At 37.6% G+C, this 18,481-nt stretch overlaps 1 protein-coding gene across 1 annotated transcript in view; it reads right to left on the bottom strand.

Moving 5' to 3' along the window:
• LAMA1 (laminin subunit alpha 1) overlaps window positions 1-18,481 on the bottom strand; it is a 78,893-nt gene that overhangs the window by 44,696 nt on the left and 15,716 nt on the right. Inside the window, exons 6-21 of the mRNA XM_051610269.1 lie at window positions 18,271-18,388; window positions 16,441-16,619; window positions 14,893-14,998; window positions 14,283-14,443; window positions 11,658-11,798; window positions 10,515-10,688; window positions 9,533-9,634; window positions 8,553-8,764; window positions 7,575-7,686; window positions 6,575-6,685; window positions 5,660-5,787; window positions 4,993-5,079; window positions 4,543-4,754; window positions 3,931-4,037; window positions 2,760-2,940; window positions 1,342-1,478 (exon numbers count right to left, since the gene is read on the bottom strand). Of these exons, the coding sequence (XP_051466229.1) occupies window positions 1,342-1,478; window positions 2,760-2,940; window positions 3,931-4,037; window positions 4,543-4,754; window positions 4,993-5,079; window positions 5,660-5,787; window positions 6,575-6,685; window positions 7,575-7,686; window positions 8,553-8,764; window positions 9,533-9,634; window positions 10,515-10,688; window positions 11,658-11,798; window positions 14,283-14,443; window positions 14,893-14,998; window positions 16,441-16,619; window positions 18,271-18,388 (2,268 nt within the window). The remainder of the gene's footprint in view (window positions 1-1,341; window positions 1,479-2,759; window positions 2,941-3,930; window positions 4,038-4,542; window positions 4,755-4,992; window positions 5,080-5,659; window positions 5,788-6,574; window positions 6,686-7,574; window positions 7,687-8,552; window positions 8,765-9,532; window positions 9,635-10,514; window positions 10,689-11,657; window positions 11,799-14,282; window positions 14,444-14,892; window positions 14,999-16,440; window positions 16,620-18,270; window positions 18,389-18,481) is intronic.

The following is an 18,481-nucleotide window of genomic DNA, read 5'->3' as shown; positions in this document are numbered from 1 at the left end:
GCTGGGTTTCTGACACCATCTCCTGTGTTTCATCCATGTAGAGATCATGGAAGAGCCTTTCCGGGGTTTGCCAGGAGACATTGCACTGCATCTCAATCTGCCACAGCTGACTCTTCAGCACAGGGGAGTCTGTGTTGGGACTGTTCCTTACAGATAACAGTACTGTTTGTTGCATCAAGAAAGTAACTACAATACCTTGGAGCAATGTAGGGTACTGACTGCAATGCTATAACCAAAAGGAATGTTAAACCACTTAGCAACAGTGAGAAGTTATATATTTAATTGTGGAATCACCCTGTGAAAGGAATACCTCAAGGGACATGCACAGGGACCAGCACAGTGTATTTGCAGAACATTAGTAATGAATGACAGTAGCTGGTAGCTGACAAAGAAGTGGTTTAAAGACCGGCTGCCAAGTAAGTTGCTATAAATCACTAAGATGGTAAACTCTGAGGAGATATTATAAGACTATTTTATCATCATTACTCTAACAGATTTAAAGAGAGAAAAAAGAAAACAATTTGGCTCCTACTTGTACTTGTCAAGTATTTACTGCATATGATGATAGACCTTGTCAAGTTGATGATATTTGTGGTTCCTCCACTGAAATTATCCAATTACATTCATGTAATTCTGAGGCTTTTTAAAACCTCAACATTTATAAAAGAAAGATTGGCCCAATGCCCTATCTGTCAGAAATTTACTGCATAAACTTAACTGCATAAATTACTGGTATTCCTTGGATCTGTACTGAGTTGGCATTTTACTGCTTAATCATAAATATTCATCCGAGATTATAGGAGTTACTATTTTTCCATTAATGAAATATGAACTAGCTTATACCACTTAAATTCTAAATATTCAGAAAAAAAAAAAGGATACAGTGACTTTCAAGATAAGCTAGATTTCACTGGTAGATAAGCTAGATTTTGTTTCATTTCAAAACATATCATCACTCCTTGATTGACACAGAAAATATGTTTATTTCCAAATGTTTTTGAAAATATGTTTATTACCAACTGTTACTGTAAATCTGGTTTAGTATCACTATTTAAGCAATTAAAAGTTAGAATACACACTTTGAAATTTTAATATGATCTATGCATCTACCCAGAATAGGCACCCTGATCAATATTTTCAAAGACAACTTTCTAAGAAGGTTCCCTCAGTAAACACTTTAGTCTGATTTGATTTATTTTTTTTTTTTTATGTGAGCAAGTTGCACTAACACTTTGAAACAGAGAATAAAGATTGAGGTTCTCAAAACAAGAGTTCCATTCTGACATGAGAATAAGGTGAATGGCTTTCTAGAGACATGGCTTTTCAGCCAGCTTACCATACCTTGCAGCCAAGTTTAGGAGACAGTCCCCAGTGATTTTCTTCACAGAGTTCACATTTTGGTCCCTGAGTGTGAGGGGGACAAATGCATTGGCCAGAATCAGCATTGCAGTTGTTCTGAGTATGAACACAATCACAAGCTGCACAAGAAACAGGGACTGAATTATTAACTTTATACTTCCTTTAGCTATGGAGAAGAAACTAATAGTCTTACTTTTCTTAATTATACAGTAAAGTTCCTCCCTTCTGCTAGGAACCCCTCGCCATCCCTAATGACTGAGAAACAAAGTGATATTTCATCTTTTTACTGAAAATCCATTACTGCTTCTTGACATAGCCTGTTCCGTGGTTTAAAAAGCAGCACTGCATTTCCACAGGAGGAGTAACAAAAGCAATCAAAATTGTGTGTAAGAGTAAATTTACAGTAAAAACAAAAAACTATTATAGAGGGTACAAAACTCATCAGGAGATAAGATAATGTTCTCAAGTAGATGAAAGGATTTATCTCAGGAAGCAGTACTTTTCAAGAATTGCTTAGTGAATAATCGGGATGGATAACTAATTTTATAACTAACTGCTGCAGGAAGCTCTTCCCTACTGACGAAATACAATATTCTTGCTAAAAAGTAGTTCAGAAAAGTGGTTTTATTCATTGTTTTAATAAGATCTACAAAATTTTTGAGACTGAAATGGTTAAAGGTACCTAAGAGATCTTTGATTCTTAGTAAAGACACAGTATATATGTTCCAAAACATAATCTTATCACAATCTCACTGCAGATTTCACATTACTATAGCATTTGAGGCACGAAAAAAATGTCAGGTTGGAGAAAAGGTAGGCATTCCTTAAGCTATACTGTGTTGAAAAGGGCATCTTATTAACATGATAAATTAGGTTTTTTGATAGCGTGTTCTCTGTTAGGATTAACATTTTCCTCTGTATCATGACCAAAAATTGTACACACCCAGGTGATGATGGGAAAATACACTCAATGACATCTTATCAAACTATAAAATGTACTTTTCAAAAATTAAATTAAGAAACAAGGTAGAAATCTGTAAGAGTAGTATCTCTGCTATGATTGCAGAAAAAAGAGAGGTTTCTATTCTCTCTGAAGGACTAAAGGGTTTTGTGGAAAAAAAAAAAAAAAAAAAAAAAGGACAAAGGAGCTATTGAGGATGTAGAATTTCTCATGCAACCTTAGTGAGTTTTTATTTCATAGTCACCACCTTTTACAACAAACCATACAATAAACAATCAAAGAAAAGCTTTGTTCCCCAGCCTAATCAATGCATTAGTGTATTCAACAGATTTTTGTGTATAGTCATTGAAACAACTGACCTTTGCAAGAGTTTAACATAAAATGTACTGCTGAAAGAAATTCCAGACAAACCCTGAAAGGATCATGGATTAGAGCTTACGTGTGCAGCCACCATCCTGGAACGCATAAAAACCATGAGCACAACGATCACACTTTTCTCCAGCCACTCCTGGTACACAGTGACACTGCCCCTGATTATCGCAGTCCACGGAGATTGAGCCAAATAGACTGCAGTTGCAGGGAATGCAGCCAAGCCCAGTAAGCAGGCCATAATAACCATTCTGTTGGACAAGAAGTAAATACATTAGGAACTGTATTTCATTCATTTTTTAATACAATATGACATGCACTTTTGTTTTTTGGTTTATTTTCTCTGCTGTCTACCCTGGATGAGTACTGGACAGCATTGTGTGACTGCTGTGGGAGGCCTGGCCTTATCTCTACACTGTTTCCAGCTATATGCAGGTATGCATTTGGGTGAAAAAGTGAACACTGAAAAGCTCTCATGGCCCACTAATCTGATCAGTGACACTTTGTTCTAAAGTCTAAGGTTGTGTTAATTTAAAGACTTCCATGAAATGAGAGTGGCCTGCGCTGATCAGGCACAGGTTTCCGTGAATGTGAATGAAAGACCAGAAAAGAGCAGCATGTCAGTGACCTATCGTACATGTGGATTGAATGGCATTCAGCTGGGCTGGCACAAGGACAGTAAGCAGGCACAGATTTCCTGTTCTGGTCTCTGAGGCAGTTCTACACTCAGCAAAGGCTGGAAACTGCTGTTTTGTATCACCAGTGAATATCTACTTGTTCTTGTAACAGGCCTGTCTTTTAGCTGAATCCCTTTTTGGTGTTCAGCCATGATGTCCTTATTATTACCAACTGCATTCTTTAGATATTCCCACTCAAGACTTCATTTTGTAGAAACACAGTGCTAAGATCCCTCCATGTTACCAGTGCCTGGTTTCTTTTTCTCAGTAAGCCAACACTGTGTGCTGTCAGTCAGTGCAGCAGTAGACTCAACAGCCCTATTCAGAAGGGTGCTGAGTCAGCTGCATAGCTTCACATCTGCAAAGAGCACAGGCAGAGCAATTTGTAACCACAAAAGCCTGTGCAGAAAAACCTTTGGTCTTTGCTTCAGCAACAGGTCCCCTCAACCCTGAATACAGTTGCTGCTATTCCCTTTATCAGTTTGAATCACTATCCACAAATAAACGGAAGACAAAAAAAAAAAAAAAAAAGCAGATATTAGGAGCAGGCAATTATTTGCTTACCAAGCACTTATCACATCTTTCTCCGACCACATTTGCCTTGCAATGACAGAAGCCTGTCTCATGATGACAAGTACTTGAAAGAGAACCGTTCACGTGGCACTCACAGGCTTATGTTTAGACAAAAAGAAACCAAATTTAAAAAATTACTAATGTCTATCTATATGCATTTGTTATTATACAGATTTCCAAATTCAGTATAAATGTCTTTTACCTGTTTATATCCTATATATGTTAATATACTACAGTAATACCTGTACCACACGTGGGTTAAAAGATACAGAACACCACCTCTTGTGAATAGATACACTTGAGAAGTTTGTTTCTTCCAGCTCTATATGTAACATTCAGATGTAGGAAATGTCTACAGCATGTCACTGAATGGACAGTATTAAGCAAGCAAACAAGTTTCAGCAATATGAAGTGTCAGACCCTGGAATAATATATTCCTTCCTAAGGCTAACCCAACCCCATAGTTTTCAACCTGCCCTTGACCAACTCAGAACTTGAAGGTTAACACTTTCAGCAGAGGTTTACATCTCCCTATCCATTCTGCTACACACACACCACATTTGTGTCTTGTGAATTTTGAGAGCAATAATAATAATAGCTTACCACGACAGTTTTTCTCAATCACTGCATTCCCATAATACCCATCAGCACACCTTTCACAATGGTGACCTGCTGTGTTCTCCAGACATTTCAGGCATTGTCCTGTGAATGTATCACAGTGGCCATCTTCTTGAGGGTTTACGTTGCCATTGCATTCACAAAGAGCACATGATTGTCCAGGCATGAGTGGATTTCCATAGTAACCAGTAGCACACCTGCAGCAGAGATTAAAAACTTTATCAGCTGGAATGCAGTGATGTCACTCTCCCTACCCAAGGAAGTATTTCCTATTCAATTTTTGCTTAAAGTGTCTTTATATTACAAGCAATGACAAAATGGGAAGGAAAATTTTACATTTTGTGCATGTGGTATGCACAATTCAAGGCAGGTAGGATGATGAACAGTTAGTGATGGCCAAGATGTAGCTGTTTTACCCAAAGGTAGTGTACATACCTTTCACACTGAGAACCTGTATAGCCTGGAAGACATTTGTCACAGACAATTCCACCTCCTTCACTCAGCTGGCAAGTAGGACTGAAACTATGAACAATGTTTCTGGTGGTCAGTATCGATACACAGAATCACAAGACTTCTACAAACATTCAATATCCACCCTTAAAGACCAGGTACCTATCTATATAACTATGTGATTACAATTTTTTTATTATTATTAATATCAATGTTTTAAACATTACAGAATGTCAAAATAGTTGTAACTCTAAAAAACTTTTTGTTTTGGTAGTTCCTAAAATCCTGCTCCTCTTTCTAGCAAGTCTGTCCCATTTCCATACTGAGCTCCCCTTTTTCACAGGCAACACTTCTGTCCTGCTGCCTTTTGAAACAACACGAAAGATAATGGTGATTTTTGCTGCTAAGTTCAACGACAGATCTAAGTATTACTTTTAACCTTCATGTACAAATTGTGACAGTTTGCTCAGCCTGTCTTAGCTTAGTCTATAAATGTGTATCTGGGAAAACAAAGCTTCTTTGAGATACACTCAAATGAAGGGGGACACAAAATGTCCTCCTCTCTCTCCTTTATATTTCCCACCATTTTTTGTTCATATCACTTTCTGATTTTGCTGAATGTGCAAAAGAAAATCTCGCATGAGCAGCTTACTTGTTTGCAGCAGAACTCAGAGGACATGCACAGGGCTGACAGTCCTCAGAAGTTCCTTGGGATGGACTTCCATAGAAGCCAGGTAAGCACTGATCACAGGAAGGTCCCGTTGTGTTGTGTTGACAAGCCTGTGAGACATGGAAAAAAACTTTTCATATTTACTATTGATGGTTTTCCAGCCCCTGAGGGATGCCTGGAGGAGTCTGCATGCAGTATAACATTCAACAAGACAGCCATGAAGAACTGAGTAGAACACTGAAAATAAACAGGTGTTTTTCTGAGTTGTAACAACACATCCTAATTGTTTCTTCTCTACATTTCAGGATATACTTTGCAACACAAAACCAAACACATTACTTATATATGAACTTATATATGAACTTATTTTGCATACTGCACACATTTGCAGTAACACACTTCTTACACATTTCTTACTGGTGCTTTGGCATTGTATTTCTTTGACTTCTAAATCTCAGGAGACATCTGAGAGCTAATTCATTTCTTTAGAAAGTAATAAGTAATTTCCACTGATGTCAGTCATGGAAGATGCACATATATCCAAAAGCAGATAGTCACTCAAAACACTGCTTAATTTTGGTTCCTTCAGGAAAAGTTTTATTGTCACCTGCAGCAAAGTTCAGGTTTTTATCAGCTAGGATATGGTGACATTTTAATTTTAGTTCTGATTATTGCCCACTTTAAATGATAAACTGAAACAAACCCTTTATGGGAAACCACTTTAATGGAGCCCCCTGAAGATATTATGAAGTAAACAAGGAAAAGCAAGAAAAATAAAACACTTGGGGCCCATAGCTTGAAATTTATGTACACTGTAAACTTGTCACCTACAGACAAAACGCTCTCCTAATTCCAAAACTGATGGTTAAAACACAAACACTTTGAAGGATGACTTACAAAGCAAACACCATGAATATCACACTCAGTTGCATGCCCATTGCATCTGCAGGGTTGACAAATACCTCCGAAGAGTATTCCATCCACACGGTAGTACCCAGGGAGACAGGACTAAAAAGAAATGAGGAGAAAAAAGCAGTAGCATTATGTATCTTAAAAGTACACATCAAAAAACATTTTCAAAGAGCCCACTTCCGACCACCCACCATCTGACTCATTCACACTGTGGTAACTGAATGCTCTTTCAACTCTACTGATGTCACTGCAGCTCTTTTCTGGTGGTTCTTTTTTCACTTGCACACAAAGGGGAAAAGAACTAACTCTATGAAACTTTGATTCAGCCTTTTTTCCCTAGAGGCACGTAAGCTGAGTTTTGAGCAGTTGAATATGTGAAGTTCTTTACTATGGGATAATAAAAAACAGACATTCTACCTCTGGAGAATCATTAGCAGTGCTATGGCACGAGGCTTCACTCTGAAATTATTCGTCAAAATAATTCCTGCTATTCTGCAGATGGTGCTCTGTCTCCCTCATCTTCTATTCACAGATATACATCACCTTGTGTGACATATTTGACCCTTGTGGGATCTTTCAAAGGCTAGCATTCCTCCCTGCTAAAATTCCTTATTGCCTCTATAAACCTAATGACATAAAACAGAAGTTAACTGTACACAATTTAGATCCAGGCGAAGTGCTATTAATGAGAAAGGTAAGCTCAAAACAGCTTCACAGAGCATTTACAGCTGCTCCCTCTGCAACACTGATGTTCTATAGTGTATCATCATCTTTTAGTGTCACCAAGTAGAATTTAAAAAATAAGCTTAAAACCTCATTTAGTGTATCTGGAAGAAAATATTTACAGCACGGTGTACAGTAGACACTATTTCACCACAGAGTATACACTTTTATGGCAGTATACTTAAAGGCAGCCTGCCTTTAAAATCCAAATCCTTTTAGATTGAAGACAATTTTACACACATAAAACACTGCAAGAGGTTACCTCACAAGATATTCCTGTGTAACCTTGAGGACATTCACAGAATTCCACATCTGGTGCTGAAGAAAGATCTATAACATTTGCATTTGCAGTATCCAAAGTCACAGAGTCCAGCCTATAATAAAGTATGAAAACATCAGTTTTTTGGTGTTGTTTTTTTTTTCCCAAACTTGATTTTGAAATGGACAGCTTGCTTCTAGGGGAGTACCACTACCATGTGCTGCTCCCTGGCAGTGACAGCTGAGGAACAGCACAAATCTCTGCTGTAAAAAGAGTATGATGATAGTGTTACCACTGCATTTGCAGTTCTGGGAGTAGATGTGCCCTCCTCCTATTATTGTTACTACCATTGTCTCTTCTCCTGTGGAGAGATTTGAAAAAAAAACCTTCCCCATCTGCCATGGCATTATAAGCATACCAACAGACTTATCGCTGTGTATCTTGGTGAACAGGTACAAGAGACCTATAAGGACTGATGCAGATACTGCTTAATGCTGACTTGAGACTATGACCAGTTAATCCTTTCCAGCCCAATCTTCCTATGAAGCATTCCCTTAGAGGAGATGAGTGTCTGTAACATCTATAAGCAGACGTTAAACGAAATTACAGCCAACAATTTTACTGGCAGGTTTTCAATAGTCAGTGATGGATTAACTTGCCACATACCAAAATAAGCATATTGTTGAGAGTTTCCGAGATATTTCCCTCTAACAAAGCTGCCATTGTAATAAGGCTTTTATGCAGCTCTCCTCAAAAGCAGAAAACAATGTTTCTGCTATCAGATATCTTCAAAACAACCAGAAGCCCTTTTCCATGCATTCCAGATGAATACATTTGGGTGACAAATCTGATCTTGAGAAAACTATTTTTTTTCTAGAAATTAATGTAAAACCTTAGGAATACTGCCATTATGAACAGTGTTTCATATGCACAAAAATAATACAAGTATATAGATTAACCTGAATATTTTCTCTTCCTCACCTGTACATGGCTTTTTTGGCAATGTTGTAGTTGGCCCTGATCAGAAGATGGGTCACATTTACCAGAACAGTCATCAACCTTTCCCGGTCTATAGCTTTTTTTGTATTGTAGTCTATGAAATTCTCCGATACAAATCTCACTGCATTAGAATACTCCTCATACGGCTGCAATGACAAGCCTGCTGCTCTTGTACTCAAAATCTGCCCATTACCCTAAAATTGAAAGACAGAGAAAACATTTTCCATAGTTAAAACATTTCCCATAGTTGTGTGCACATTTTATTTAGCAATTTCATTTAGTGTCAGATATACCTCCAGGTAACACTGAAAGAAGGCAATCAAAGCAGACTTCTTGCACTAGAAAAAAAAGTAAAAGGCCTGCATTTTCCACAGCTTCAGGAAGATTAAAGTCCCACTCTCTTTTGATTCAGAGACTTCAGAATTATTTTATTTTCTTTTGGAAAAATAATTAAATTAAATTTCAAAAAATCAAACTCCTCTACGGAACAGAATCTCTTCTCTCTTTTGTTCTCTTGCTAAGTATGTTTTACAAAATAATATTTTTTGGAGGTACCTGGATTCAGTACAGAGTCTTAAGTTTTTAACTGCAGCGCAAATCTAGAAAAATAAGCAAAAGCAGCAAGAACACTCAGCTATTTCATAAATAGATGTTCTTCCAGTTTATTGTAGTTTCTTTTGTAAACAGAACTTTGCACATTTCCTAATAAACAGCTCCCTTATTTACACAAAGCTTTAAGTACTTATTATTAAAAGTATTATTGTATACCTACCATTTAAGACACATGGATCAGAAAATAAGAAAAGTTAGAAGTAACAAAATCTTGGTAGTGACTTTTAAGAAGCGACTTAAAAGTTGACAAAGATACTACTATAGAAATATTATTTTATTTTCCTTTCTTTTAACTCCATGTAATTTCCTAATAGTGTCTGAATAGTAACAAGCTGAAAAAAAAAATCCACCTGAATGATGACATCCACACTAGATACTATATCACTGTCGACACTCTCCATTGGAATGTCGTAAGATACCGTATACTTCAAGGCTCCACCAAAAGCTGTGAGCTGAAATAACAAAAAGCAAAGTCTTAACAACACAATAACCTCCAACCCACACAAAGAAGTGACACAGCACAGTACAATGTCCAAATTATAGGAGTACGTTGCTAACAAATACCAATTTCCAGATAAAATTTAACACTCCATGTGTCTCAACACAAGGACGAGTGCTGGCTTGTTGCTGTGCAGGTGAGGAAAGCTAGCTGAAGGCTCTACAGATGATTCAGATAACTGTCCTCATTCAGTGAAACACCTACAGGGCTTTCAGTGAACAGCAGGGGTTTACACTGCCGTCCTAGCCGAGGGGCACAGCATATTGGAGTTAGTCACATTCCACATTACAGCTTCCAGGCTCCTTAGCCCCACAACTGCTGCTGACTACCTTAAAGTAGGTTAAAGAGTAGTACCAACAGTTAGACCTATATTAAACGAATACGAGATTGGGGCAAAAATTGAAAGGCTAGCTGGCTGGAAGCTAATAAATGGGAAATGGGAGATGGCAAAGAGGCAGGTATGAGGAATTTAATGGACCTGTCTACCGTATTGGACAAGGTGTGAAGGGTGTAAGCTTTGGGATAGGAATCAAATGTATTGACAGTGTGAGCATATAAATCAGTAACGATCAAGAGGAAAAGAGAGATTACATTGTGTAAAGGATAGGCAGAGAAGGAAGTAGGGAGATGCACAAGCTCAAAGAGCAAGAAGAGGGTACTGGGAATGTCTGCCCAGGAACGCTATGAATTGAAGAGCTGAGATAGATTGAGAACTCTGGTAATTTTGGGGTTCATGTGTAATTTTTAATTACAAAACCTATATATTTAAAGCAATATGCTACAATTAAAATAGAGCAACTATGAAGGAGGTTTGACTCTAGCTGAGAACTTACTTTATTTCCTAGATATGTCTCAGGTGCCGACCAGTAGTAAGTATGTTTCAGTACTTTCACAGCTTCACTGTTGTTAATACTTATTTGACGGGGTCCATCAAATTGGTTTCGTTGAGGTTGCACGCTCCTTGCATTATGCAGATCAGTAACAAGCCATCCAGTCATGTCTGATATCTGCAAGAAAGAACAGCAGTATTAATGGAGTCAAGTTTTGTGTTACTGAGAAAGCAGTCATTAACTCAACCCCTCCCTAGATATTCTTTCAAACTGATGGATCTGTAAAACTTTCATTAGCCCAGCCTGACATCCAATAAATGTAAATATGCCACTTCAGATTAAGATTGTCTCTACCTCTCTATTAGATAGGAAAAAAATATGAGTGTGATTTTCATCATAAAATTAGCATTATACCTATGTAATCCCCTGAGACAGAATTACAGAAATTCAAGGCCTATTGCCCACATTTATAAACAGAGCTGAGCTGGAGGAAAGTCAAATCCAGAGACCCAGAAGAGGGAGCAAGATGAGAGAACTTCATTCTTCTCCCTGAGTTTTATACAAGCATCTCAACGCTTCAGTCAATTATATGTTTTCCTTTCTTTTTATTGGCACACAAATCAGGAGACTAAAGTGTGACTAGATCTGCAAAGGCACAAAAAAAATTTGGTGGAAAAATAGTTTTCCCAAACCCCCCTAAATCAATAAATGTCTATTCAGAAAACAATGATATTGACAATCACCCTGGTTTTTTAAGAGATAGTATTGGCAATATTGCCAGAAGTCATTCTAGCCTTGCCCAGTAGGTATGAGAGCAAGGGAACAGGTTTGGGTTCATCTCCTCAATATGCAATGAAACTTTAACAGCACAAGATCAGAAAAAAAAAATAAATAAATGCATGTTTCCAGTGCATTATCACAGCCTTCACTACCCAATGCTTCTGATACACTGCCAGCCACCAGGGCCAAAACCTGCACTGGAATGATAGGGTGACTACCTCAGAGCTGCACAACAACACTGAAAATCTCTGTAAGGAGACACATGCCAGAATTTGGAGTTCACTTGGACACATATCCAAGAGAAATACAGTACATTTTGCAGCTGCCTGAGGAAAGAATATTAGGTCATGGACATAACATAAATACCTGACTGATGGGCCATGTTAGGCTGTCACAGACATCAGAAACTCCAAAGCAGAAACACTCTGTGCAGCCCTGAGGATTTCTTTCTTGCAAATTGTAGAATCCTGGTTTACAGAGATCACAGTTTTCACCTTTTACATTTTCCTGTAAATGGCACATAACATTTACCATCAGCATTATTATGGTAACAAATACAGTGGATTACACTGGATTTAGGCATAACAGCCTTCAGAAGATTAGGAAAGAAAGCAGATTTCAGCACAGCAGGATTATTGAAAAAGTCTCAGAGCTTAAAACTAAAACTGATTGCAAACATTAATCAGAATTTGCCAGTTCATCAAAATCTAAATATATAAGGGCTCTATTGCAGTGAAATTTAAGTACAGACAGGGTTTGAAAAACTTCTGCCAGCTTGCTAGTCTACTTCTGTCATCCAGAAACTCCTACTCAAAAAGTAGAGGTGCTCCACTCCTTTATCTCCTATCACTGGCCTGCTGCCTCATTGCCGTGAATATTGGGTAGTTCAGAGCATTCTGCTACATACTTCTTTTAATGTAGAATTAACTGGGACCAGTAGAAATCCCAAACAGTGCACCCAATTTTCTTCTTGTAAAATTTTTACAGACAATATGCAGTTATTTCTTCAAAATGTTTAGACAACTATTGCTGACAAGCAAACCAGTAGAGAAAATATTTGGTAAATGCCCACTAAGTTGTGTAAATAGTAGATCTCCGTTGGTACTTCTATACCTTAAGATACAGAACATTTCCTGCTGCCAGGGACAAGATCCTGATTTTGTCCTAGCTTCAAATGAGGACAAGCTGTGGACACACATCACTCACCCATCTCAACCTTTAGTTTCAACTATGGGAAAACTCGGCTACAATAGGCAAAGAGCTTTACAGAGCACATCTTGAAGTTCCCTGATATACAGGACACCAGGACTACAGGGCACACAGCAAAGTACACTTACATTGCTATTTTGAGGAGGCCTGTATGAGCTTTGCATTGCAATTTGAAATGAAAGCCAGTGGACCAAATTCTGCTTTCAGAAGCAGTTACCAGGGTAACTTCATTTCAGCCATACATCAGATTTGGTCCCATGGAGCAAATTTCAGGCTTACCAGATAGAAATCTGAGACCTTTAGTGGCAACACTACCAACTCTCTCTTCTCTGGACCAGTTTGGCACGCTGAGTTTACGTAAGAACTCTCTAAACAGGTGGGTTATGTGCTTTTGTATGTGACGTACAAACTGGGTTCGAAAACCATACAAAAATGTATGATCCCAAGCTCTGATTCAATGTCTAGGGATGACTGCTTTCTATTTGGTAACATCCAAGCTTAGAAAAAGCTCATGCAAAGAGTCTCTTGAGATCATGAGATTTAAAAATCTTAGATTTTTACAGAAGTAGTATTTATATGCTCTTTTCAACTTTTGTTATTTCTCAGTCTTCAGTGTCTTAACACATTTCACTTTGTAGCACCATTAGACAGAAATAAATACGTATTTTTAATGAATAATAAAAATCTTACCCAATGACTAGACCTCAAGACCTGTGCTTCACAAAAGATCAGATATTATGAAATTCAGAGTATAAAAAGGAATAACTCGCACTACTGTGTTCCATAGACTGCATTGGCTTAGAAATCCTGTCTCTTTCATTTGATATTTGGAGTTCACATATTTTCTCCTTCCTTCATTTCACCTCTATAGGTGAGCTGCTGGCTGCTGACACTCTCAGTGATCTGGTCTAAAATTCTGTATGCCAGGCTCATGTCCACAATAGCACTGAAAGGGCACAGTTTCTTGTCCAGTTTATATCAACATTTTAACCAATTAGCTGCATCAGCTGATACAGCTAGCTCAAAATCAGACAAAATCTTTGTATCTACTTTTTCGTACTTAAGTTGGCCATTGGAGCTATTTCTTTTTTCCAGACTCTCATTATTTATATGTTTGATATTTGGACGAGATAAAATCTGCAAGAGGACTAAGAAGTTTCAGAAAAATTGTCAAACAAACCAGGGATTTTTTGGCTACGATTCACTGTCATACTTGGCAACAAACACAAACTAGCTAACATTTGGTTCAGAAAAGTGTTACCTCTTTAAAAACTGACACACAACTTTGTCATAAAAGTTTAGCAGAATCTACAGCTTCAAGATACTTGAAGGGGTTTGGATATTCACCAAAAAATAAAAGATGGCTGCAAACAGCTCTCTTTTCTAAACATTTTAATGGTTTGTATTTTTTAATTAAATAATATTTCATACATCTAATGTAATTGTTTCAATAGTTCTTTCCAAATGCATGCTGTTTCTTCACACAAAGCAGATGTTATAAAAACACATCCTTTCTTTACAAGAAATCAGTTTCAGTCTGGCTCATTACTATAGAAAATGGTGTATCAGTTACATACAGACCTATTCAATTACCATATTTTTCAGTACAGAGAATAATGAGCAATTTTAGGTTTTAGGTTGTCAGGAATGCAGTTACACCAGGTTACTTCCTATAAATGAAGTGATCTCTCTAGCTAATGAAATAATTTCCTTTATTAAAAAGGAATTTACAAATCAATCCACAGATTTGATTTTAAACAGAAATGGCAGTTTAATACTCACTTTGCAAAGACAAGGTTCTGTGCATGGATCTTCATTGATGCTACCAATCAGGCTGCAGTTACAACGTAGGCAGTTTGGATAGCCTCGATACCCAAATGCACAATGATCACATTTTTCTCCTGTGTAACCTTCTCTGCATTGACACTGACCTGGCCAAGTACCTTGAAAAGCAAAAATAGAAACAAATAGACAGTAAGCTGGATTCAAGATGTCTCAGAGGATGCAAGTAATTTAGCATTCCTCCATGTTATATTCCACACAGATACTTGGCATAATGTCAGTCTCACTGTTTATTTTTCATGTTTAAAATACCAGAAGCACAGAAACTGCAGCAAAATGGATTTTGTGACAGCTGTTAGACCTCAGTCCTTCACATTCTTTTATATAGTCAGAGCCTGACATCTCCACACAATACATTCAGGGACACTACATACCTTAAAATCCTAGAAGTATGTTATGCCTTACCTCTCCTTCCTAAATATTTACCATTGTTTTGAAGTGGTACCTAACTGGCAGCCATTCACAAGTAGATAGTGTTCCCTCAAACTTTCATGTCCAGAAATACAGCCAGATTTGAAGTTTAGAGAAAAGGCATTTCCTGCTCCCTTACCACGCTGTGAGTCAGAATGATGCTCATCTTTAATGCAGTTAGAACTCAGAGAGCCGAACAGGTCACAGTCACAGGGATAGCAGGGGTGATCGTCATAGGGAGAAACCTACAAAACAAACATTCTCTGTCAAATTCTCAAACTATTAACTGGGAAAAGTGAAGTTAACATTCGTTTCTTGTCTGGGATCACCAGAACTAATATGAATGAAGCCTGGAAATGCTAATACACAGCTATACATCAAAGAACAAATTTAGAAAACAGAAAGTACAGGGGCTGCAGCCTAGAAAAAACTTAAATGCGGGAACAAAGTCTGGTCTTCAATAGCTCAAAGGTACAGTAACTGCTCATGGCAGGAAGCTGAAGCTTGACACATTCAGCATAAACATTTTGAATGTAATAGCAATTAACCACTATGATGGTTTGCCAGAGAGTATGGAAATGTTTAGACAAGTATGGATGCTTTTTACAAAGATACTCTGGTTCAAAGAGGAAGGAAATTAAAGGAATCCTTGGCTCTGTGTTCAGTGGGAAGACAGCTTATCTGTTCATGAAGTTTCATTCTGACTTTATGATCTATACATCTTTGAAATATAAGACAATGCAGTTCCCATAGCAAGTATTTTATTTTGTTTCAGTGAAAATTTTCCTTTGAGGTACTTCAGATGTAAAGCAAATGAGTAATGACCTCTAGATACATATTTGCTACAAGCTGATTGAAAACTTTCATTCAATGCTTCTCACAGCAAGTGAGATGATCTCTGACTCCGGTTTACTTCTTCAGATGAGCTGTACCTGCTGTCTTACCGTACTTCTACAGACTCACACTTGCTCACTGCACCAATTTTACTGGATTTCTAAGGCACAGGTTTTTCAAAATATGCATGAACCTGCTAAAGCAAGACTTTATGGAGTAGAAATTTAGTCCAATATGTCTTGTTCTACAGAGAACTCTAGCATCGCAGGAAGTTCATATATTTAACTCTGTTAGTTACATCTTAACAAATGTCTTTTGTGGAGTTCAGGCAATTTTTTCAAAGAGTGACACTCGTCAATAAACAGGGAAGTACACAGGCTCAGAGAGCATGTTTTACAATAATCATGTCAAGAAGAAGAATATATGCTGCAACATCTCATGAGACAAAGTGTCTGATTTTAGAGCTATGTAATGGCCTGTTCTAACACTGGTTGATACAGGATGGTACACAATTTTGGCTCTTCTGAAGACAATGGAACTTCAATATTGGTACTTTATACAGCTTTATCAAAAGAAAAAATGGGTCTCCTATCAGAATTCCATACTAGGACTTCAAGTTTCATCTTCACTTATTCTTTTCTTCTCCAACAGCTTGACCTGCCCTCTCATACAACTGGACAAGTGTTTTTATTTATTCTCTGAAAGGTTTGGTGTATGTCGTCTATTAAAAAAAAACTCTATAGCTCTTAGTTATTCTGCAACTGATAGCAATAGTCATCACAATCTGCTGAAACACATATCATCGTACCATGTAATTCACAAAAACATTGGAATGCTATTTTCAAAATCTTACTTTGTGTGGTCTAAAATATCCATCAGCACACATTTCACAGTTGATCCCAGTAGTATGTTGAGTACAGTTTAAACACACACCACCTCCAATATACTGGCCATGAATATCCATGCTCCTTTTCTGATCTGCAATAGTCTGATTGTAATAACAATCTTCTGCTTTGTTATGACAGTTGCACTCTAAAAAAAAATTGAAATGAAATATTTTTTTTCCATTTTCAGTGCATAACATTTCCTGTAACTGACATTTTTCAAAATGGAAAATGTAGTAGAAGGACATATCAATTAATCTCAGAAGTATGTTTTTTTCCCCCTTTAACCAAGCTATATGCTTCAGCAGTCCTAATACACTATATTTCTTAGCAAGTAAGTACAGTTCAAAACCACTGTCACTACTTTAATAGCACTGTTTTTAACAGTATTCTGAAGATTCCACTGAGGCTATCCTGTCAGGACTGATGTAGATTGTGATGTGTGCTATTAGCAGTAACTGTTCTTTCATTCTGCATTGGTGAGGCCGCATCTGGAGTATTGTGTCCAGTTCTGGGCCCCTCAGTTAAGGAAGGACAGGGAAGTGCTGGAAAAAGTCCAGCGCAGAGCCACAAAAATGATTAAGGGAGTGGAACATCTCCCTTATGAGGAAAGGCTGAGAGAGCTGGGTCTCTTTAGTTTGGAGAAAAGGAGACTGAGGGGTGACCTCATCAATGTTTACAAATACGTAAAGGGTGAGTGTCAAGAAGATGGAGTTAAGCTTTTTTCAGTGATGACCAGTGATAGGACAACGAGTAATGGATACAAATTGGAGCATAGGAGGTTTAAGGTGAATATCAGAAAAATTTTTTTTACTGTGAGAGTGACAGAGCACTGGAACAGGCTGCCCAGAGAGGTTGTGGAGTCTCCTTCACTGGAGACATTCAAAACCTGTCTGGACGCCTTCCTGTGTGATGTACTCTAGGTGACCCTGCTCTGGCAGGGGGGTTGGACTAGATGATCTTTCAAGGTCCCTTCCAACCCCTAGGATTCTAGGATTCTACGATTCTATGATTTTCTGTCTTCTGCATCACAGAATAAAATCTGCTTAATTCTTCTCTTACTTGTATCATAGACAAAAGTCTGAGAAGTCAGCAATGCCAGTACACAAGTATAAAGCTGATTTAGGCTAGAGGATACTTCAGTCCAAACAGCCATAAACACCTACATTCCAAAGAGTAACATAAAGGCTTCTGTAAAAACTTGAACTAAAAAGCCTTCTTCCATTCACAACTGTAAATTTTACCTAACAGGTTCTTAATCATTTCCAGTTTGTGATATGCATTAGCAAACTGAAGAGAGAAAATGAAGTAACTAGCCCTACTAATGCATTCAGCCATACCGGCACAACAGAAATCAATCTGTCAGACAAATCTAAAATCTAAGTGGCTGATAAGGAGTTTGCTTCAAAATATTTGTTATCAGAACAAAGTTGTTAATCTGATGAACTTTAAGATCAATATAAGAAATCTTCATTCCAAGTAGCTAACAAAACAATTTATGCAAATCTGCTAGTTTTTACAGGAGTATAATAAATCCTCTGGCCTCTTTCAAAAAGATGCTCTGACAGCTTTACTGTATGGCAACTTCACTAGCCAGGGAGTCATACTGGACAGAACATTAAAAACACTCTTGCCAGTTATGGTTAGAGGTAGGTCTCTACCTTTAAAACAAACCCATGAAGACAGTTAATAGTCTCTGGATTTTTCTGGGGAATTAGTATAGATGTGAATGAAGATCAACCTCGAACAAGAAAAGAATAAGTCTTTACGAGACTATCTAAACTTCTGTGCTCACTTACTCTCACATTTGTTCCCAGCAGAAATGGTTCCTGGTCTCCATGGTTTCTGGTGGAAGCCTGGACAGCACTTGTTACAGCTCTCTCCGCATGTGTTATGTTCACACTGGCACTGCAATTTCTAAGAATAAAAAAAATAATTTTTTGAAAGATTTCTTAATGGATAATTTAATAAATATTTCCAAGAGTCTGCCTAATATCAGACTTACTCCAA

This window comes from Apus apus, chromosome 2, assembly GCF_020740795.1.
Source record: "Apus apus isolate bApuApu2 chromosome 2, bApuApu2.pri.cur, whole genome shotgun sequence".
Taxonomy (NCBI): Eukaryota; Metazoa; Chordata; class Aves; order Apodiformes; family Apodidae; genus Apus; species Apus apus.
Note: the sequence above shows the minus strand (reverse complement) of the source record. Positions and strands in the feature narration are given on the sequence as shown.